The sequence below is a fragment of the Sinohyriopsis cumingii genome, chromosome 18, assembly GCF_028554795.1.
Source record: "Sinohyriopsis cumingii isolate HCF-2022 chromosome 18, ASM2855479v2, whole genome shotgun sequence".
In the NCBI taxonomy this organism is placed as follows: domain Eukaryota; kingdom Metazoa; phylum Mollusca; class Bivalvia; order Unionida; family Unionidae; genus Sinohyriopsis; species Sinohyriopsis cumingii.
The window spans coordinates 16,413,901-16,438,425 of NC_142978.1; the positions used below are offsets into that span (position 1 = coordinate 16,413,901).

Below are 24,525 nucleotides of genomic sequence, written 5' to 3' on the forward strand. Positions count from 1 at the left end.
TTATCTGGTGAGCGCCCCCATAAAGAAGATATAGGTATTATTTTTGTATGATTTAATTATGTTTATATGGCTGAAACATTTAAGTTGCAAGCATCAAAACAATCCTTTTGAATAATTCTCTTGCCTTTCCCCCCACAGAACAGTATTTATGAGTGTCAGAGTCTCTAACAAGTCCAGCCTCACCCCCCCCATGATAAAAAGTGAGCTATTTTAAGAATGCACATTACATTTTGTAAACATAGCAACCAATGTTATGCTGAGTGACAGGAACATGAAACTAGCCAGAATTATTTCTGAGATATCAACAATGAATTTTACAATTTGAAAAGGGAGGTAACTCATCAGGTTCATAAAGGTCAAAGGTCAAAGTGTAAAATATTTGCCTATTGTTTAATATGGAAGAAGCGAATTCACTTTCTCTTCATTTATTTTTTTATTTCATTGCAAATAAATGAAAAGAAACATTTTCACCATATATTTCTGTCACTTATTGCAACAGTTTTAAATTTAAGTTGACTCTATTCCTATATTCTAAGTCTTCTAATTTCCCCATAATTAAGGTCACTACTCACACAAACATACCTCATGGCAAATTATGTAAGGAAGAGAAAAATGATCATAATTAGCTTATTTTCATGCTTAAATGCAATATGAATGTACCATTTTATTCAGAACATCATACATAATTATATGAAAATAAAAAAAATAATTGCAAACATTTTTATATTTTCTTTAAGGTGGCGCTATACAGTTTCGCATTTTGCATAGGGTTAGGATTTTAAAGAAAAAGAATTTCCCCGGCTTTCCTCACTGGTTATACTGGCTATTTAAAAAAGACCTTGTATATCTTAGGTATAATGCAAATAACCTTTAATTCCCTTTATTTTGGTGTATGATTGATGGGTGTAATATGGGTTATAGAGTATACAGCTTGGCCTTACTTCAGATGTGCACCTTTCAAAAAAGTGCTAGCTGTACTTGGTCATTTTCACTTCCTGAACTTCAGAGGTAAATTGTATAAAAAATAGCCGATAACTTTTTTACATTTTATATATTTGGTAATTCATTCATTGCACTTTCAGAAGCTGGTATTGTCTAGTCTGGCAAAATTCATTTTCCCTATTTTAATAGCTGCTATGTATAGTGTACTTTAGACTAATTCAGGCTGATTTTTTAACACAGGGGAGCAGTCATTTCAGTTAGCAGTATGCTTAAATCATGTAAAATTTCCAAAAGTACAATATCCAAAAGAAATATCATCCACATTACATTAATGTAGCATAGAGGTATGCCAACATTCTCTCCATTGTGCATGTTTTAAATGCGAACTACGTCACCTTACATACGTCACTCTGTCAAAAGTACATATTATCTGGTGAGCGCCCCCTTTATGCCTTGTTGACTATGTCAGAAAATTCTGCCATTTTGTAGAGACAATTATTTCATGAAATCAAATTCTGTATCATTTTAGGCATCATGAGTTGCCTCCCATTTATTGAAGTAGATGTGGCCATCTCAGTAATCAAACACAAAAAATTGCTTAGGACCATCCCTTTATGATTACAACATGAAAAAATACATTTTGATACCACTGTGAAAAATGAGGGAGAAACATGGAGATAAAGTACGGATTTTCTTCATTGAAAACTTTACCCCATTGCCAACCATGCAACTGCTTTAAGTGATGCCTAAATACAGCAATCCCATTACAATTACTGTGATACCTAAATACAGCAATCCCATTACAATTACTGTGATACCTAATACACCAATTGCATTGCTAATTACTTTGATACCTAAACACAGCAGTCTCATTACTATTAATGTAATACCTAAACACAGTAATCCAATTACTGTTACCTGTACTATGATACCTAAATACAAAAATCCCATTATTATTACTGTCATACTTAAACACAGCAGTCCCATTACTATTATAGTGTTACATAAACACAGCAGGGCCCCATGTGGCTGAGTGGTCTAAAGTGCTCACCATTATGGATCACTGCCTGGATCTCACCTCTGTCTGTGTGGGTTCAAGTCTCGGGTTCAGCAAATGTGGGTATGTGAGAAAGCTTGCAAGTAACTTCTCATGGGTTGGTGGTACTTTCTGGGGTTTTCTTGGGTTCTTCCTCCACCATTTATACTGGCCACCATGTATAGCCTATCTTGTGCTGAAATTTTTTGTTAAACCTTACAACAACAACAACAACATGAACACGTCAATAACAAAGTTATTACCTGTACTGTGATACATAAACACAGCAACGTTTACTGTTACTGTGATACCTACATACAGCAATCCCATTGCTATTCTTATTTTCCATGGGACACCAGTTTTCACAGGGTACCAATTTTCATGAATTTTTTGGGCTGTTATTAACCAGAAATTTAAAGAGTGAATCGATATCTTGACAAGTACCAACTCCTCCATAGATCACAAGCAGGTTTTCGAAAGAATCATTCATGTCAGACTGCAATGACAAAACTTATAGACCAATGGCTATTGGCAGTAGAATCAGGTGAACTAATACTGGTGGAATTTTCATTGATTTTAAAAAGCATTCGATTTGGTTGACCATTTGGTGCTCATTAAAAAACTTTCAGCCTACAAGTTTTCTCCAAACTCAGTTGCCTGGTTCACGTCGTATCTCACAAACAGACACCAGGTTGTTTGCACGGGTAAACATATATCCGAACCAAGTCATATCTTAAGTGGTGTTCCTCAAGGATCTATATTAGGGCTGCTTCTTTTTCTACTATTTATCAATGACTTAGCCTTGCATCCAGCGCACGCTAACACAGATCTTTTCCCTGACAATTCGACATTGCATTTATCTGATAAATCTCTAGACTCCATTAAAAATAAACTTCAAATCGACCTCAACAATACATCAGTTTGGTGTCATCAAAACAAAATGCTTATTAACATCTCTAAAACAAAATGTATAACAATTGGAACAAGGCAGCATCTATCAGCTAACATGGATTTACTTCTAACTCAAAATGGCTTAGACGTATCTATTGTCAAAAATCAAAAACTTCTTGGTATCTACATTGATCAACACCTCAGCTGGAATGCGCATATCGATCACTTATGTGCAGTGGTAGTGAAAAGAATAACTCGATTAAAATTGCTTTCAAAATTTCTATCTCCACAATCACTTGAAATGTATTTTTTGGGTTATATACTACCACTGATAGATTATGGCTGTACCATATTGGGAAACACATCAAATTATAATCTGTCAAGAATTGATAGACTCCAGGAAAGGGCAGCCCGAATAATACTGAAACTTCCTGTTATGACTCCCTCAAATGTTTTGTTTTCACGTCTGAAATGGCTACCTATACAAAAACGTATTCTTTATTTTAAAGGAATCATGACATACAAGTCTTTAAACGGTCTTTCTCCAGATTATATCTCTAACATAATTGAACTAAGATCATCGAATACTGAGCACAATCTCAGATCAGTGACTAACAACGATCTCCAGATTCCTTGGTCAAAAACCAATCATTACAAAAACTCATTTTCTGTATCAGCACCTACTGTATGGAATTCCTTACCAATGATGATACGTAATTCAACTTCCCTTGCTTCTTTTAAAATATCATTAAAGAAGTTCCTTCTAGACCAGCTGGAATGACATATTCAAAGCTCTGAATAGAAAACTTTAAAATCATATCCATAATTGATATATATTTGTATGTTTCCCAGTATAGGCACACATAGTCATTCATGTCAAATATGTACGAATGAGTGTGCGACGATACATGTTTATGTGCATGATCTTCTATTTTTATTTTTTTATTACAAAAACAGAGAACCACATGGCAGATGGGTCAGCCATGACCAAATGTGTTATCCTTGTTAAAGATAGTTTATTATTATTATTGTTATTATTATTATTATTATTATTATTATTATTATTAATAAACAATTTTGACGCTTCTGTGGAAGCATTGGGGCTTGCTCCACATGTCATGACTCAAAATACAAAGAAGAATGTAATTTTTGTGAATCCCTGAATATTGTTATCCACAAAAATGTAATTTTTGTAAAGCCCAGAGTATTGCTACAAAAATAAATGCATTACCAGTATTATGGGCATCTTAGAAGTGTCCAATCTTAATAGAGGAAATTGTCATCCTAAGATAAGTAAAACATTTTATCAGGTTGTCACCGTAAAATCCCAGGACTCCTTTTGATAAGAGGTAAAGGTTTATATTTTTGTATGGTATTTTATGGCACAGCAACACGTATTGGTAATTTAGAGTCTTTCAAGGTGATTGGACTGTAAAGGACACAATATGGTATTTACCAGCCTAAGCTGATTGGATGGTAGAATTCCAAGCCACGTCCTTTCAGTCACAAGTCTAGCACAAATACCACTCAGCCAGTATGGTTTTTGCTTTCCAGACATATAACTTGGAAACGTTTGATAACCCTACCCATTAGAGTGTATGTACACTTACTTAGCATGAAAGGCGCAGAATTTCTAAAATGGAGAAAGCTCTGTCTACTCTACATTTTAGATGTACAATGTAAATGTTAGAAAGAGCAGAACTTTGACATGTCCTATCCATTTGCCCTACACTGTCCTATCCATTTGCCCTACACTGTCCTATCCATTTGCCCTACACTGTCCTATCCATTTGCCCTATGCTGTCCTATCCATTTGCCCTACACTGTCTTATCCATTTGCCCTATACTGTCCTATCCATTTGCCCTACACTGTCCTATCCATTTGCCCTACACTGTCCTATCCATTTGCCCTACACTCTCCTATCCATTTGCCCTACACTGTCCTATCCATTTGCCCTACACTGTCTTATCCATTTGCCATATGCTGTCCTATCCATTTGCCCTACACTGTCCTATCCATTTGCTCTACACTGTCTTATCCATTTGCTCTACACTGTCCTATCCATTTGCCCTACACTGTCTTATCCATTTGCACTACACTGTCCTATCCATTTGCCCATGATGGTTGGGCAAGCTTTTGTTCAGGCAATCAATCGTGTAATGGTTCACACTTATCTGGTGTCAGTACATTGATTATCCCTCCATTTCTGTTATGTGATAGTTGACTGATAGCTGCCAAGAGGTCATTTCACTTTGTAATAGAAAGAGTCTAGGCTGATGCTTTCCATGCTCAGACTGATAGAATCCATTTTGGTTTTGGATAAGGATATTCCTCTACCCAAGGGTCATAATTTGTTGGCAGGAAAAATGGTTTTGACAAGTTCCTGTTAACGAACGCTGCTTCTGTGGGTCCCACACTAATATTTATGATGGATTAGTTTTCACTAATTTCTCACAAGTAAATATTGTTGGAAAGAAAGATTACATATCACTGGTACCAATATAGATTTTTAAATACATGTATTCATTATTTTTTTTACATTTGAGACATCATTAGAAAGAAAATAAAAGGTATAGTTTACAAAAAAAAAAGATTATTGTTTATAGTTGGCACATTTTTTTTCTTCGGTGTAGGAGCCACACAAACAAATCCATATATCTATGAAATCATATATGTATATAGGTGATGTTTACAGTGTCAGTGGATGCACTCGCATTGAATTTACTTTCTTGCATGAGAAAACTACGTTACATGTATCTAGGAATAGCAGTACTGTTCAGTGCTAGACCTTGTTTTGTACCTTATTGAAAAATATGGTTCTAAGATCTGTTGGACCAAGAACAAGATTTTGCTCATAGACCTCTGTGACTGGAGGTAAAACTGCAAGTAAAAACAGGATAAAATTATTTCTCCTATGGACACAAGTGGTCATTGACTTGGTGTACCATATGTTTAGTCAACATGGCATTGCTGAAGGATCAATGTTGATTTTAATCGCATTATTGCCAGCGTACATTTATCTATTACTAAAGCATGGTTTCATAAGACATTAGCAGTGGACTGCCCCTAGCAATGATAGGGAATGGAATTTATTTTGTATTACACTGTACATTCTTGCTTGCAGACAATTAAAAATAGATATGTTTTATTTAATTTACAGTGGAACCCCTCTATAACTCACTTTGTTGTTACATAAATTCAAAACATAACAATATTGGCTCACAATTTTTGTCTTTGACACCCTTATTCACTCATGTTCCTGAAAACATCTGCCAAATTGGCAGAAAGATAAAAATAATATAAGTTCAAGACACCTATAGCTTACAGATCATAATGTCCTTTCACAACAGTGATTTATTTTCCTTATCTTAATTGCAGTTGTTGTTAAAATTATGAAGCAGTAAACAATTGCCATACTATTGACTGGCATTTTGTTTATTCCACCTCCACCCCATATCACTTGTACCAGTGTATCCCCTATGGGTGAAAGTCAGAGAGTAAAAAATCCCCATGGTGTCAGAATTGGGGGTCAGATTGAGTAAAAAACAAACTTTAATATCAAAACTGGGGCTGAAATTAAAATTATTGGGGTCCCTGAAGCACACATGAGAGTAAAGGGAAACATCGCTTATACACACATTTATCTAATGTTCAGTCGTTCATGCTATATCATGGTTTGGTACATAGTACGATCACCAGTTATGGACTCCATCTAAAGTATGGATATTTTGTAGGGAACTTTTTCATTTAAATGTAAGATGCAAGTGAATTAGGTCAGGTTTGTGAGTTAACATTTTACATCCACATCTTTTTTTTAACTATTTGCAGAAGGATCATCCACATGTTATATTCAAAGCCAGTGCTTCAAAAGAAGAGAAGTGTGGTAAGTTAATCATTTTCTTTAACGATTGAAAAATAGCAAAATTGTAAAAAAACAACACTGATTTTTTTCAAACTCAGAAATGTGCACAAATCTAACTGGAAATTTACTATCTAGGTATCTTTTGACAGTAATGATGGACAATTTATTCACAGTACTATAAATGTATATTGCATGCCCATGATAATACAATGCACAATAAAGGTTATTTTTTAGCCACACCTGATCTTTATATGGTATATCTACAGATCATCCAATCCATACCTCTCTTGCCATGATGTTTACAAGAGAAATATGTGTCTGTATTTGTCTTACTGTTCCTACTTTTGTACCGTGACTAGCTTTATTGTTAAAAGTCTCAGTTTGATGGGAGGGCTTAATTTACAATTTCAAGTGTTTTTATATGCGTGACATAAGGTGAAGCATATTGTTACGATGCTGTCCATTTCATATGTATGTCCATGTGTCTGTTACAAATTTCATTTCAGCAGAATAACTTGTGTTGGCCTACACCTACAGAGATCAAGGTTTGTGGATAGCTTAAACTTGCAATAGCAAAGCAGCATTTTGATTCAGTGTCAAAATAACAACTTGTCATAAAGAGGAAGTACATTGAATTCATGGTCAGAGGTCATGGTTACTGACTGAAAGAAGAAATATGGCTTCAGGACAATAAGCTGAGTTATCCATTATTGGTTATCAGACTTTGTGGATGGCTTGAACTTGATAAGGAAGAACCTTGTTCATTGTCAAAGGCCAAGGTCACTGACCGAAAGGAATGAAAATGGTGTTTGCAAAATAACACTTGGTCTACATTACAGACTAGGGCCAGACTTTGTGGATGACTTGCACTTGGTTTAAGGAAGAAGCCTGTCAATGTGTGGTGATGGGTTGGGGAAGGCCAGAGTAATTGACTGAAGGATGAAGCTGGTTTCTGCAATTTGTTTTTGATGACTTTTGATTTTGGGGTAAAATGTCGAGTCAATGACTGTAAGAAAAAAGTGGTTTCTGCAAAATGAATGTCAGTTATTCTATACAGAAAACTGTTAAACATGGGGCAGACAACTTGTTACTCCCTTTGTTTACCTATGAACAAAATTCTTTCATAAACAATATTTCTTTAAAAGCGTTCTGCTTGCTTACATTTTACATTTGTTGCATATCATTTTATATCTAATTATAATTATGTATTATACTCCGAATGTTTTGTAAACTATGTCTATGCAATGTATTTGCTTTATGTAATGTCATTGAAAAGCTCATTAGAGTTTAATTAGTGTTCTAATCTGGGACACTATACACCTAGACACTTTTATGTTATTTTCGTTACAGACAACGTTTACATCTTTGCATGCTTTTGATGTTGATCTGTTACTTCTTTTAGATACATAGACACAAAATTCTCTTTTTAATACTCTTTAATGTACTTTGCTTGCTTACATTTTAAGTTCTTTACTTTGTATCTTATTATATTTATATACTATGTATTATTTTATTTATGTATTGTCTATTATTGTAGGTATGTATTATATATTACTGTATATACTTTATGTACAATGTATTATTGTAATAATGTATTATGTATATATATTATACAATGTTTGTATTGTAAATCATGTTTTTTAAAATCTTTTTATGTCTATAATGCTATTAAAAAAAAGACTTCATCAAAAGTGATTGTTGTAAACATGCCAAATTTAAATAAATCCTATCTTTTCATATAAGGTCATGTGGTCCTGAAATGTTTGAATCAGAACAAATTTGTTTGAATATTTGAATAGAAAATTGATATTCACATATTCATTTACTTCATGAATTTGGCAGCATTTCGTAATAGAACAAACATGACAAAATTAAACTATACATCATTTAATTAGTTCACAATTTAACAACTTAAGTAAAATAACCTGAAATTTAAACTTTCACTCAGGTAAACATTATCTCAACACAGTCTGATTGGAAACGATGTAGCCATTTGTATTCAGTAAGACAGACACTCTAGAAAAGCTTGTGTTGATGAATTAAGAACATGATAGGGAATAGAGGTCATACCAAAGTCAAATTTACCTTCATGTACTACTAATAATAATAAACTCTATTGCAAGGGTTAGACATATTCAAGACAAAAATTGTATTATGGGCCACCAAAATTTGTCTTAATTTTGAGGCCTCTTTTAATCAGTTAATTGAGATTGAGGCACTGTCCAGTATTTTATATTTTTAATTTCTGGGAAGTTGAAGTACAAATAACCACCACCTACTTCATCATTTGTCTGATATAGTACAAGTGTACTTTTCACCTCAGCATGGTCAGTGACACAGTACGTTCAGTTGGGATTAAATAGTCAAGATTAAAACTAAAGTTGTAATTCACAGAGATGTATCCTAGTTACATTTCATTAATAACAGAAATATTCCTAGGCCTAAATTCAGACATGCAGTAATTGATTCAAAGAAGCACATTAATTAGACATTGTGAGAGAGAGAGAGAGGGGGATGCATTAAATATCAAAGATTAAGATAAGAAATAATGGCATTTTTTCATATACATGTAGCAACTTTCTAAAATAAACTTTGAAGAGCCATTTGAAAATCACAATCTATGAATTTGAAAGAGTGAAGAAATTAAATGTAACATGTGGTCGACCAGTAAGAATAAAGTATAAGTAAAGATCCATTCGCAAATAATATCCCACCAAATATACTGCCAGCTATTACAAGCACAGTTATTAAAACAAACACCATTATATCAAAAACAAATCCGTACATTCAAGAACAATCATTGTTTGCAAGTCTATTTCATCAACTTTTGAGTGCATATCTTTGAGTATGTTTCTTTGTTTCAATCTTTCTTTGTATGAATACATCTTCCATCAGTCTATTTTGTCTGTCTTCTGTTAGTCCTTTTAAGTTTGTTTCTATTGCATCATTGTTCTGTTCTGTGCTGGGGCCCCGAGTGACCAAGTGGTCTAAAGTGCTCACCATTATGGATCACTGCCATCTCACCTCTGTCTGCGTGAGTTCGAGTCTCAGGCTTGGCTAATGTGGGTATGTGAGAAAGCCTGCCAGTAGCTTCTCATGAGTCGGTGGTTCTTCTGGGGATTTCCAGGGTTCTTCCTCCACCAATTATACTGGCCGCCATGTATAGCCTATCTTGTGCTGAAAATTGGCGTTAAACCCTACAACAACAACATCTGTTCTGTGCTTTAGTAGCTACCTATATCCAACAAGACAAATACAATCCTAAAATTTTACATCTTAAAATCTGTTCATGTTGCCAGTTAGCTCATTGAAATAAGTCAGTTTTCCACATTTTATGATAAATCCTAAAAGTATGTGACATGAATGGATCTTTATGGAAATTGGGTCAATGACACAGTTTGGAGACATACATAGAGAAATGGGCCAAAATGTCATTAGATGGGTAGAGTTGATTGAATTATGACATTTGTTGACATGAACAAAAGGGTGTGTTTTCAGACACAATTGTAGTTGTACAAATATAGGAGGAGAGACAACTGATAGTGCTTTATGAAGGTGGAGCAATGGCTGTTTATTGTCAAAAGTAGTGGATTATCATATTGTTTTAATTCCAGAGGTGGGATATCTATTGTGTTATATTATTTTATTATATCGGTGCCAGCAAGCTAAGGAATTGTTATTGTTGTCAAGGGCTTAACACCATTTTTCAGCACATGATAGGCTATACATGGCAGCCAGTATAACTTGTGGAGGAAGAAACCTGGAAAAGTCCAGTCAGAAATAAAATTACCCATGGGAAGCTACTGGCAAGCTTTCTAACATACCCACAATGATGAGGTGGCAGTGACTGGTAAATGTAAGCCCTTTAGACCACTTGGCCACCCTGGATTTAGACCACTAGGCCACCTGTAGCCCCCATCTGAAGGATAGTAACATGTATTTTTCAACAATTTGAATTATACATGTTACTTGCAGTTATTCCTGATGATAAGTAAGTCATACCTCCATTTTTAAAAGCAGCAATATCATGTCCTTCTTAACTTATCATAATAGAACTATAATTGTGCCCAGAAACATGCATACGATTATTTTCAAATGATATCCTAGAATTTCAATGCATACAGATATTATTTTGTTCAAAAAATGCTGGTGTCCAGAAACAAAAAGTGTCAAAAGACATATAATAAATAAGGTACATTGACAACCTTTCCCACATTTAAGACATTTTTGTCAGTTTCCATCTCTGTTTAAATGCACAGAATCCACATATCTGCAATTTCAAGATAACAGAATCAGAGATCTTGCCGATATTTTTGTTCTTAGAGTAATGGTTTGTCATGCTTTTATTGTTTTGTTTTTATTCAGGGAATGAAGAAACCCACTGGTTGCCTTTTAATGAACTTCATAGAGGAGAGTTCATCAGAAGGGTCAAGGAGATGAATGCGAAAAGGGTATCAAGTGCTTTTGACATTTTCATAACTTGTTAAAATTTTTCACACATTTGCAATGCAAATACATGTACTATGTATATACTTGCTTATAAGTCATGCCCAACTGCAAACTGCACAGACCCACATCTGCCAACACATCATGCACCAGCAGATGAGGGTCTATGCAGTTTGTTAGGAGTAATCAGTAGAACAAACAAGATAGACCCTGATCTTCAGGTGCATTATGCTATTGCAGAGCACAATCTTTGTTGTTTACTGTTGATTTGACTTATAAGCTGGTATATATGGCTCACTTACTGTATATACATTTTTTTTACCATATAGCCTTAATGTACCTACATATAAATTATTTAAAATGTATGCTCTATCAGTTTGGGAAAAATGAGGTAGCATTTTCAAGGCCTTGAAAGTTTGGGAAAATTGATCAGATTACCTTGAGGTCTTTAAAAGTCTTTGGACATTGAAATAAACCCAAACATTTTAATTTCTTTCCATAATCACAAATAAAATTGTCCAAGGTTGTTAGATTCGGATGTAAACAAGTTTTCCTGGTTTCTTTCTTTTGATGACCCATTCAGTTTCATTTCATCATTAAACAATATTGTAGTATTTTGCAATCATTGTTTTCTCATATAACATAACTTGTATACAAAATGTTGGCGAAAATAGGTCTTGGAAATCTATGTTTATGGTCTTTGAAAGCTTCAGAAAAGCCTTTGAATTTATCATTCAGAATTCTGTATGAACCCTGTCTATCTATCTAAGCATTTTATGTTTTTTTTGCACTTATTTAGGTAACATATCTAATATGTTTCTCTACTATATGCCAGTTGCATCAGTGTTTTATTGCCATACTTTATGAGATGAACTCCTGGATGATAAAATGTTAACTGAATTTAAAGGGAAAAATGTGTTTATGGTGAAGCATGTTGTATTTATTCTTCAATGACAAGAGTACATGGATACTGGATGATGGAAAATCCACGTTCCCACAGTGGAAATTCATCCATGTCTACCAGATAATGTGGAGAATTCATAATCCACAGTGCATGTACTGTATGTCTCTTATGGCTTTACATTTTGTCCTTTATCTCTCTCACTTCTGTGGGCAGTTCGACAGGCAAATTATGTGAAAGTTATATAGTGTACATAACTGAGTTGTTTGCATGTTACTGAGATAAATTGTCTGAAAGTCATAGAGTATACATCACTGAGCTGTTCACATGAGACTGAGATAAATTTTCAGAAAGTCATATGGTGTACATCACTGAGCTGTTCACATGATAACTGGGATAAATCATCTGGAAGACACATGGTCTACATCACTGAGCTGTTCACATGATAGTGGGATAAGTTGTGTGAAAGTCGTATGGTGTACATCACTGAGCTGTTCATATGATACTGATAATTGTCTGAAAGTCGTATAGTATACATGCTGTGCTGTTCACATGACACTGAGACAGAGTGTCTGAAAGTCACATAATACAGTGTAACCCTGCCATAGCAATATTATAGCTTGATTTTGGATATAACATGATAGTGGCCTGGCTCCCGAAAATTCATCAAATTTGTTCATTCGTGTAAAAATAAATTTTCTTTTTCCATAATATGAAATCTGGCTCATGAGATTTTAAAATAATGTCTCCGATTTTTCGAAGAATTTTTATGTCAAAAAAAACAAGAGTTAGTGCAGCTATTTTCATGTAAATTAGATATTATTTACGGCAAAGTTTAGCAGCTACTTGTGAAGTTGTAGTGATGTCCTAGCACATTCATGGATGAAAAATTCTTAGCCAATCCACTATCCTGTGTGTTCACCAGGCTCTATGGTTTCCACCACATTAAAAACCATGTCAATCCACTATCCAGTGTGTTCACCAGGCTCTATGGTTTCCACCCCATTAAAACCATGTCAATCCACTATCCACTGTGTTCACGAGGCTCTTTGGTTTCCACCACATTAAAAACCATGTCAATCCACTATCCAATGTGTTCACCAGGCTCTGTGGTTTCCACTGCATTAAAAACCATGTCAATCCACTATCCAACATGTTCGCCAGGCTCTGTGGTTTCCACCACATTAAAAACCATGTCAATCCACTATCCAATATGTTCACCAGGCTCTATGGTTTCCATCGCATTAATAACCATGTCAATCCACTATCCAATGTGTTCACCAGGCTCTATGGTTTCCACCGCATTAAAAACCATGTCAATCCACTATCCAGTGTGTTCACCAGGCTCTATGGTTTCCACCACATTAAAAACCATGCCAATCCACTATCCAATGTGTTCACCAGGCTCTGTGGTTTCCACTGCGTTAAAAACCATGCCAATCCACTATCCAACGTGTTCACCAGGCTCTGTGGTTTCCACCGCATTAAAAACCATGCTAATCCACTATCCAACGTGTTCACCAGGCTCTGTGGTTTCCACTGCATTAAAAACCATGCCAATCCACTATCCAACGTGTTCACCAGGCTCTTTGGTTTCCACCACATTAAAAACCATGCCAATCCACTATCCAACGTGTTCACCAGGCTCTATGGTTTCCACCACATTAAAAACCATGTCAATCCACTATCCAATGTGTTCACCAGGTTCTGTGGTTTCCACCGCATTAAAAACCATGTCAATCCACTATCCAACGTGTTCACCAGGCTCTATGGTTTCCACCGCATTAAAAACCATGTAACATTATGCTAGTATCTTAGCTGAAGAATACAGGCAAAGTTGAAATGGTGCAAACGATCACTGCCTAATGCAGTCAAAATATCATGAAGCACAGTAAAGCAATCAATTGGCAGCCATTACTTTGTATTCACATTGTTGGGCCATTATTGTGTTTGAGTTATAGCATTTAAACATGCAGAATTCACAGAGTGTGGGACCGTTGTTGTTGTGTTTGAGTTATAGCCTTCAAACACCTAGTATTCAGTGTTAGGCCATTATTGCATTTGAGCTATACATTTAAACACCTAGAATTTACAGTGTTAGGCCATTATTGTGTTTGAGCTATAACATTTAAACACCTAGTATTCACAGTGTTAGGCCATTATTGCATTTGAGCTATAACATTAAACACCTAGAATTTACAGTCTTAGGCCATTTTTGCATTTGAGCTATAACATTTAAACACCTAGTATTCACAGTGTTAGGCCATTATTGCATTTGAGTTATAACATTTAAACACCTAGTAGTCACAGTCTTAGGCCATTATTGTGTTTGAGTTATAACATTTAAACACCTAGAATTTACAGTGTTAGGCCATTATTGTGTTTGAACTATAACATTTAAACACCTAGAATTTACAGTCTTAGGCCATTATTGTGTTTGAGCTATAACATTTAAAACACCTAGAATTTACAGTCTTAGGCCATTATTGCGTTTGAGCTATAACATTTAAACACCTAGTATTCACAGTGTTAGGCCATTATTGCGTTTGAGCTATAACATTTAAACACCTAGTATTCACAGTGTTAGGCCATTATTGCATTTGAGCTATAACATTTAAACACCTAGAATTTACAGTCTTAGGCCATTATTGCGTTTGAGCTATAACATTTAAACACCTAGTATTCACAGTATTAGGCCATTATTGTGTTTGAGTTATAACATTTAAACACCTAGAATTTACAGTGTTAGGCCATTATTGCATTTGAGTTATAGCTTTTAAACACCTAGTATTCACAGTGTTAGGCCATTATTGTGTTTGAGCTATAACACTTAAACACTTAGTATTCACAATGTTTGGCATTTGAGCTATAACATTTAAACACCTAGGATTTACAGTGTTAGGCCATTATTGTGTTTGAGCTATAACATTTAAACACCTAGTATTCACACAGTGTGAGGCTGTTATTGTGTTTGAGTTATAGCCTTTAAACACTTGGATAGTTGATTGAAGTTACTCACCTATGCTTCAGTGTTATGACTGTGGCAGGCTTTGACTGTCCATTATTGATTTCATCTCTTGGTTCTATTTTAATAAAGAAGTGGGAATAGGATAAATGTCATGACGGATCATTAGTGCCATGTGACTAATTGCTCATTGATTCGTAAAATATTTACATACATATTGTCTTGCCAAATGTTATAGTTTTAAAAAATAGTCTTGAGTCTGAACAGCTGGATTGTTGCAGAACTTAAATTTTTTAATAACAATTAGCCATCTCACTGGAAGTAGCCATTAGTAGTACTCACATAACATAAATTGGTAAACTTGTAGGAAGTCAAGTGTTTAATGGCACATCAAAAGGTTATGGAGTACCATTTCATCAGAGTTATGTGCCTTGTCCAGAGAGATACAGCACAGCAACTGACCTGGGCATATCTGCCCAGGATTCGAATTTGCTACCTTTGACTTACGAGTATGGCACACTAACCACCATGCCACCACATTACTCAGAATTTGAAGTACAGTTAGCATTACATAAATTAATTTTAAAAAATTATTTTTCTAATTGGATGCCTTTTGCTTTCAGGTTAACAACCAACCAGAAAATCAAACTGAGAAAATTCTGAAAGTGGCCCTTGTACTGGATCATTCCATGGTAAATTAAGTATTTTTTGACCATATATGGTAGAAGATTATTTTTTTGAAGGAACTCCTAGTTTTAGTTTGACTTTTATCAAGGAGCAGAAGCAACAAACTTTTTTCACATGTCAGTCAGCGTTGCTTAGGATCTACTTCATCTAGTTACCAATGGCCAGTGATATAATCATTCACTTTGGCCTAGTGTGAGTAGTTGTATTAAGTTATCAATGGCCAGTGATATGGTTATTCACTTTGGCCTAGTGTGTGTAGTTGTATTAAGTTACCAATGGTCAGTGATATAGTCATTCACTTTGACCTAGTGTGAGTAGTTGTATTAAGTTACCAATGGCCAGTGATATGGTCATTCACTTTGTCCTAGTGTGTGTAGTTGTATTAAGTTACCAATGGCCAGTGATATAGTCATTCACTTTGACCTAGTGTGAGTAGTTGTATTAAGTTACCAATGGCCAGTGATATGGTTATTCACTTTGACCTAGTGTGAGTAGTTGTATTAAGTTACCAATGGCCAGTGATATGGTCATTCACTTTGTCCTAGTGTGAGTAGTTGTATTAAGCTACCAGTGGCCAGTGATATGGTTATTCACTTTGTCCTAGTGTGTGTAGTTGTATTAAGTTACCAATGGCCAGTGATATGGTTATTCACTTTGACCTAGTGTGAGTAGTTGTATTAAGTTACCAATGGCCAGTGATATGGTTATTCACTTTGGCCTAGTGTGTGTAGTTGTATTAAGTTACCAATGGCCAGTGATATGGTTATTCACTTTGGCCTAGTGTGAGTAGTTGTATTAAGTTACCAATGGCCAGTGATATGGTTATTCACTTTGGCCTAGTGTGATTAGTTGTATTAAGCTACCAAAGGCCAGTGATATAGTCATTCACTTTGTCCTAGTGTGAGTAGTTGTATTAAGTTACCAATGGCCAGTGATATGGTTATTCACTTTGGTCTAGTGTGATTAGTTGTATTAAGCTACCAAAGGCCAGTGATATAGTCATTCACTTTGGCATAGTGTGAGTAGTTGTATTAAGTTACCAGTGGTCAGTGATATGGTTATTCACTTTGGCCTAGTGTGTGTAGTTGTATTAAGTTACCAATGGCCAGTGATATAGTCATTCACTTTGGCCTAGTGTGATTAGTTGTATTAAGTTACCAATGGCCAGTGATATGGTTATTCACTTTGGCCTAGTGTGATTAGTTGTATTAAGCTATCAAAGGCCAGTGATATAGTCATTCACTTTGGCCTAGTGTGAGTAGTTGTATTAAGTTACCAATGGTCAGTGATATAGTCATTCACTTTGGCCTAGTGTGAGTAGTTGTATTAAGTTACCAATGGTCAGTGATATAGTCATTCACTTTGGCCTAGTGTGATTAGTTGTATTAAGCTACCAAAGGCCAGTGATATAGTCATTCACTTTGGCCTAGTGTGAGTAGTTGTATTAAGTTACCAATGGTCAGTGATATGGTTATTCACTTTGGCCTAGTGTGATTAGTTGTATTAAGTTGCCAATGGCCAGAGATATAGTCATTCACTTTTACCTAGTGTGTGTAGTTGTATTAAGTTACCAATGGTCAGTGATATAGACATTCACTTTGGCCTAGTGTGAGTAGTTGTATTAAGTTACCAATGGTCAGTGATATAGTCATTCACTTTGGCCTAGTGTGAGTAGTTGTATTAAGTTACCAATGGCCAGTGATATAGTCATTCACTTTGGCCTAGTGTGATTAGTTGTATTAAGTTACCAATGGCCAGTGATATGGTTATTCACTTTGGCCTAGTGTGATTAGTTGTATTAAGCTATCAAAGGCCAGTGATATAGTCATTCACTTTGACCTAGTGTGAGTAGTTGTATTAAGTTACCAATGGTCAGTGATATAGTCATTCACTTTGGCCTAGTGTGATTAGTTGTATTAAGCTACCAAAGGCCAGTGATATAGTCATTCACTTTGGCCTAGTGTGAGTAGTTGTATTAAGTTACCAATGGTCAGTGATATGGTTATTCACTTTGGCCTAGTGTGATTAGTTGTATTAAGTTGCCAATGGCCAGAGATATAGTCATTCACTTTTACCTAGTGTGTGTAGTTGTATTAAGTTACCAATGGTCAGTGATATAGTCATTCACTTTGGCCTAGTGTGAGTAGTTGTATTAAGTTACCAATGGTCAGTGATATAGTCATTCACTTTGGCCTAGTGTGAGTAGTTGTATTAAGTTACCAATGGCCAGTGATATAGTCATTCACTTTGGCCTAGTGTGATTAGTTGTATTAAGTTACCAATGGCCAGTGATATGGTTATTCACTTTGGCCTAGTGTGATTAGTTGTATTAAGCTATCAAAGGCCAGTGATATAGTCATTCACTTTGACCTAGTGTGAGTAGTTGTATTAAGTTACCAATGGTCAGTGATATAGTCATTCACTTTGGCCTAGTGTGATTAGTTGTATTAAGCTACCAAAGGCCAGTGATATAGTCATTCACTTTGGCCTAGTGTGAGTAGTTGTATTAAGTTACCAATGGTCAGTGATATGGTTATTCACTTTGGCCTAGTGTGATTAGTTGTATTAAGTTGCCAATGGCCAGAGATATAGTCATTCACTTTTACCTAGTGTGTGTAGTTGTATTAAGTTACCAATGGTCAGTGATATAGTCATTCACTTTTACCTAGTGTGTATAGTTGTATTAAGTTACCAATGGTCAGTGATATAGTCATTCACTTTGGCCTAGCGTGAGTAGTTGTATTAAGTTACCAATGGTCAGTGATATAGTCATTCACTTTGACCTAGTGTGATTAGTTGTATTAAGCTACCAATGGCCAGTGATATGGTTATTCACTTTTACCTAGTGTGAGTAGCTGTATTAAGTTACCAATGGCCAGTGATATAGTCATTCACTTTGTCCTAGTGTGTGTAGTTGTATTAAGTTACCAATGGCCAGAGATATAGTCATTCACTTTGTCCTAGTGTGAGTAGTTGTATTAAGTTACCAATGGCCAGTGATATAGTCATTCACTTTGTCCTAGTGTGAGTAGTTGTATTAAGTTACCAATGGCCAGTGATATGGTTATTCACTTTGGCCTAGTGTGTGTAGTTGTATTAAGTTACCAATGGCCAGTGATATAGTCATTCACTTTTACCTAGTGTGAGTAGTTGTATTAAGTTGCCAATGGCCAGAGATATAGTCATTCACTTTGGCCTGGTGTGAGTAGTTGTATTAAGTTACCAATGGCCAGTGATATGGTTATTCGCTTTGTCCTAGTGTGTGTAGTTGTATTAAGCTACCAATGGCCAGCAATATAGTCATTCACTTTTACCTCTTGTGAGTAGCTGTATTAAGTTACCAATGGCCAGTGATATGGTTATTCGCTTTGTCCTAGTGTGTGTAGTTGTATTAAGTTACCAATGGCCAGCAATATAGTCATTCACTTTGGCCTAGTGTGAGTAGTTGTATTAAGTTACCAATGGCCAGTGATATGGTTATTCACTTTGGCCTAGTGTGTGTAGTTGTATTAAGGTACCAATGGTCAGAGATATAGTCATTCACTTTGACTTAGTATGTGTAGTTGTATTTAGTTACCATTGGCCAGCAATATAGTCATTCACTTTGGCCTGGTGTGAGTAGCTGTATTAAGTTACCAGTGGCCAGTGATATGGTTATTCGCTTTGTCCTAGTGTGTGTAGTTGTATTAAGGTACCAGTGGCCAGAGATATAGTCATTCACTTTGACTTAGTATGTGTAGTTGTATTTAGTTACCATTGGCCAGTGATATAGTCATTCACTTTGGTCTAGTGTGTGTAGTTGTATTAAGTTACCTATGGCCAGTGATATAGTCATTCACTTTGACTTAGTATGTGTAGTTGTATTTAGTTACCATTGGCCAGTGATATAGTCATTCACTTTGGTCTAGTGTGCGTAGTTGTATCAAGTTACATAGTGTGAGTCAACATTTGAAAAGTGATTCCAGCCTGGACTAAATAAAAGGAAACAGGAACTTTTAACCCAAATATCATGGAAACATGTGCTTTGCTTTTGCTCCAATTTGAAAATTGTCTTATTTAGTTCAAGTGACAGGTAAGTAAATTATCATATTAGTTATGCATTAGTAATACTTTTCTGTATCTAAATGAATGTAGCTCATTGTAATAGTCACAGTTGGTATTTTTTTACTTTACCCTTCTGACATTGTTATTTTAAGATTTTGTATAGACCTTTGAACTAAAACATGGATTAAACATTTTTCCAATATCATATAAAGAGCTTTTAAATGAAAAATCTTCCAAGATTATTCATTGGTAACTTTAACATTGCTCATGAAAATCTGGGGGGATTTGAACTGATTAAAGCATTTCACACTTTTTAATGTCTGAAAAATTTCAGTGGTCCCATGATACTTATTTTAGTCATTTGTAGGGAATAAGACAATGTTTTGGTCTGTAAAAAATAAATTTTACTGTCAGAAACTTTGATACTCAACCAGTCAGAAAGTTCACTATGTTCATAAATGTCTTAGAATAATTTAAAACAGCATACAGGGTTCCTGTTCATAAAATGGGGCTATACTGGACAATCTAGGTGAATTGTTTGGGGTGAGATTACAAGTAAAAACATCATGGTTCATATTTTATTTTATTATTGTTAATGTTCACATATTTCTGTATTTTCTTGGATGTTTTGTTTTTCAGTGGCTGCGGTTAAATCACACAGAAAATGAAGTCCTGTTGTACGCCATACAAACAATGAATGTTGTGGACTTGGTAAGTTGGAAGTATTTTAAAGTTAGAATAAGTAGAAATCTTAGTTTATTATTTTTGTGCATAAAATTGAGTTAAGTTCTGTCAAATGTTTAGCTTACCTGCATAAAAGCTTAGGAGAACTGTACTCTAATCATGGCATGGTTATCACTGGCATAGGCATTAACAACTGTGCAACTTTTATGTTTGGTAATTTGTTTCTGATACCATTAATTTCAGAGTCATTAAATTGAAGAGTGCAATGCAACTAAACATACTGCAGGTTGCTACTTTAAATGCTTTAATGACTGCATACCTATTATGATTCTGTCTGTTTAAAAGCTTTAATGACTGCCTACCTATTATGATTCTGTCTGTTTAAAAGCTTTAATGACTGCATACCTATTATGATTCTGTCTGTTTAAATGCTTTAATGACTGCATACCTATTATGATTCTGTCTGTTTGAATGCTTTAATGACTGCATACCTATTTTGATTCTGTCTGTTTAAAAGCTTTAATGACTGCATACCTATTATGATTCTGTCTGTTTAAATGCTTTAATGACTGCCTACCTATTATGATTCTGTCTGTTTGAATGCTTTAATGACTGCATACCTATTATGATTCTGTCTGTTTAAATGCTTTAATGACTGCATACCTATTATGATTCTGTCTGTTTAAAAGCTATTATGATTATGTCTGTTTAAATGCTTTAATGACTGCATACCTATTTTGATTATGTCTGTTTGAATGCTTTAATGACTGCATACCTATTATGATTCTGTCTGTTTGAATGCTTTAGTGACTGCATACCTATTATGATTCTGTCTGTTTGAATGCTTTCATGACTGCATACCTATTATGATTCTGTCTGTTTGAATGCTTTAATGACTGCCTACCTATTATGATTCTGTTTGAATGCTTTAATGACTGCATACCTATTATGATTCTGTCTGTTTGAATGCTTTAATGACTGCATACCTATTATGATTCTGTCTGATTGAATGCTTTAATGGCTGCATACCTATTATGATTCTGTCTGTTTGAATGCTTTAATGACTGCATACCTATTATGATTCTGTCTGTTTGAATGCTTTAATGACTGCATACCTATTATGATTCTGTCTGTTTGAATGCTTTAATGACTGCATACCTATTATGATTCTGTCTGTTTGAATGCTTTAATGACTGCCTACCTATTATGATTCTGTCTGTTTGAATGCTTTAATGACTGCATACCTATTATGATTATGTCTGTTTGAATGCTTTAATGACTGCATACCTATTATGATTCTGTCTGTTTAAAAGCTTTAATGACTGCATACCTATTATGATTCTGTCTGTTTAAAAGCTTTAATGACTGCCTACCTATTATGATTCTCTCTGTTTAAAAGCTTTAATGACTGCATACCTATTATGATTCTGTCTGTTTGAATGCTTTAATGATTGCATACCTATTATGATCCTGTCTGTTTTCAGTGAGTGTTAGTTTTTTGGAGAGTGTCGCTTATACAATGATAGAACTTGACATGTGCATACACCCTGAGAAGTATAAAACTTCAGTAATGAAAGTAGGTTACTGTGACCTAATTTTAATTTAATTTTGTCAAATAATGTTTTAAAAAGAAATAAAGATTATAATGCTTAGCATTACATTTGTTTCTTTCAACCCATATTTTCATACATTTGATAAATCAGGTCAGGTACGATTCTTTAATTATGTTCAGAGGGTCCATAGTTATACTTTTGCATTATAATGAATGGCATTATGATGAAGGAGAGTTTTATTTTGAAGCTGTTTTAAATTTGTCAATATAATTTTTATTTTCCCAGTATTTTAAGGAGCTAAGCATCAGGACAATTCTGACCTATGTTGAGATCTGGAACCAGGATGACAGAATGCCAGTCAGCCATGAGTTACGGAAGAATTTGATCAACTTCTTGCAATACAAAACCAGGCATTTGAAGGATGTAGATCATCATACTGCTCATTTCATCACGTAACTATTTTATTTTTATGACCCCACTGCTTGCTGCATGGACATCTTGATTGGCTTTTGTCTGTCTGTCCTTCCTTCCAGACATGCATGTTTCCATTCCTTGATTGGCTTTTGTCTATCTGTCTTTTCATCCAGATATGCATGTTTCCATTCCTTGATTAGCTTTTGTCTATCTGTCCTTCCTTCCAGACATGTATGTGTCCATTCCTTGATTGGCTTTTGTCTATCTGTCCTTCCATCCAGTCATGCATGTGTCCATTCCTTGATTGGCTTTTGTCTATCTGTCCTTCCATCCAGACATGCATGTGTCCATTCCTTGATTGACTTTTGTCTATCTGTCCTTCCAGCCAGACATGCATGTGTCCATTCCTTGATTGGCTTTTGTCTATCTGTCCTTCCATCCAGACATGTGTCCATTCCTTGATTGGCTTTTGTCTATCCTTCCTTCCATCCAGACATGCATGTGTCCATTCCTTGATTGGCTTTTGTCTATCTGTCCTTCCATCGAACATGCATGTGTTCATTCCTTGATTGGCTTTTGTCTATCTGTCCTTCCATCCAGACATGCATGTGTCCATTCCTTGATTTGCTTTTGTCTATCTGTCCTTCCATCCAAACATGCATGTGTCCATTCTTTGATTGGATATTGTCTATCTGTCCTTCCTTCCAGTGCAGGTTTTTGGCAAGACTTAATAAATAGATGCAACAGAAAGAGTTTACTCTGTCTTTTTTTTGGTTAATCTGACTAATTTAAGAAATTTCTTATGTCTGAAGATTTTTTGTAGGAAGTTTTTTTTGTTCATCAAAGAGTTATTTCCCTTTCATAGCATATACAGTGACTCTAGATATATAGTAGCCACAGAAGGAACCCTTCTGTTATTAGTATATACAAGAGTGTGCATTGACGTGTTACCCTTTTGTTATTAGTATGTACAAGAGTGTGCATTGATATGTTACCCTTCTGTTATAAGTATATACAAGAGTGTGCATTGACATGTTACCCTTTTGTTATAAGTATATACAAGAGTGTGCATCGACATGCTACCATTCTGTTATAAGTATATACAAGAGTGTGCACTGACATGTTACCCCTTTGTTATAAGTATATACAAGAGTGTGCATCGACATGTTACCCTTTTGTTATTAGTATATACAAGAGTGTGCATCGACATGTTACCCTTTTGTTATTAGTATATACAAGAGTGTGCATCGACATGTTACCCTTTTGTTATTAGTATATACAAGAGTGTGCATCGACATGTTACCCTTTTGTTATAAGTATATACAAGAGTGTGCATTGACATGCTACCATTCTGTTATAAGTATATACAAGAGTGTGCATCAACATGTTACCCTTCTGTTATTAGTATATACAAGAGTGTGCATCGACATGTTACCCTTTTGTTATAAGTATATACGAGAGTGTGCATCGACATGCTACCATTCTGTTATAAGTATATACAAGAGTGTGCATTGACATGTTACCCTTTTGTTATAAGTATATACAAGAGTGTGCATCGACATGCTACCATTCTGTTATTAGTATATGCAAGAGTGTGCATTGACATGTTACCCTTCTGTTATTAGTATATACAAGTTTGCATCAGCATGTTACCCTTCTGTTATTAGTATATACAAGAGTGTGCATCGACATGCTACCATTCTGTTATTAGTATATACAAGAGTGTACGTTGGCATGTCACACTTCTGTTATTAGTATATACAAGGGTGTGCATCAGCATGTTACCCTTCTGTTATTAATATATACAAGAGTGCATTGGCATGTTACCCTTCTGTTATTAGTATATACAAGAGTGCATTGGCATATTACCCTTCTGTTATTAGTATATACAAGAGTGCATTGGCATGTTACCCTTCTGTTATTAGTATATACAAGAGTGTGCATCAGCATGTTACCCTTCTGTTATTAATATATACAAGAGTGCATCGACATGCTACCATTCTGTTATTAGTATATACAAGAGTGTGCATTGGCATGTTACCCTTCTGTTATTAGTATATACAAGAGTGCATTGGCATGTTACCCTTCTGTTATAAGTA

At 35.1% G+C, this 24,525-nt stretch overlaps 1 protein-coding gene across 1 annotated transcript in view; it reads left to right on the forward strand.

The window, feature by feature from the left end:
* Positions 1-24,525, forward strand: part of LOC149776147 (disintegrin and metalloproteinase domain-containing protein unc-71-like) — a 290,286-nt gene that overhangs the window by 195,407 nt on the left and 70,354 nt on the right. The window contains exons 7-11 of the mRNA XM_089942442.1: positions 6,699-6,753; positions 11,098-11,183; positions 15,668-15,736; positions 20,415-20,486; positions 22,298-22,464. Coding sequence (XP_089798568.1) covers positions 6,699-6,753; positions 11,098-11,183; positions 15,668-15,736; positions 20,415-20,486; positions 22,298-22,464 — 449 coding nt within the window. The remainder of the gene's footprint in view (positions 1-6,698; positions 6,754-11,097; positions 11,184-15,667; positions 15,737-20,414; positions 20,487-22,297; positions 22,465-24,525) is intronic.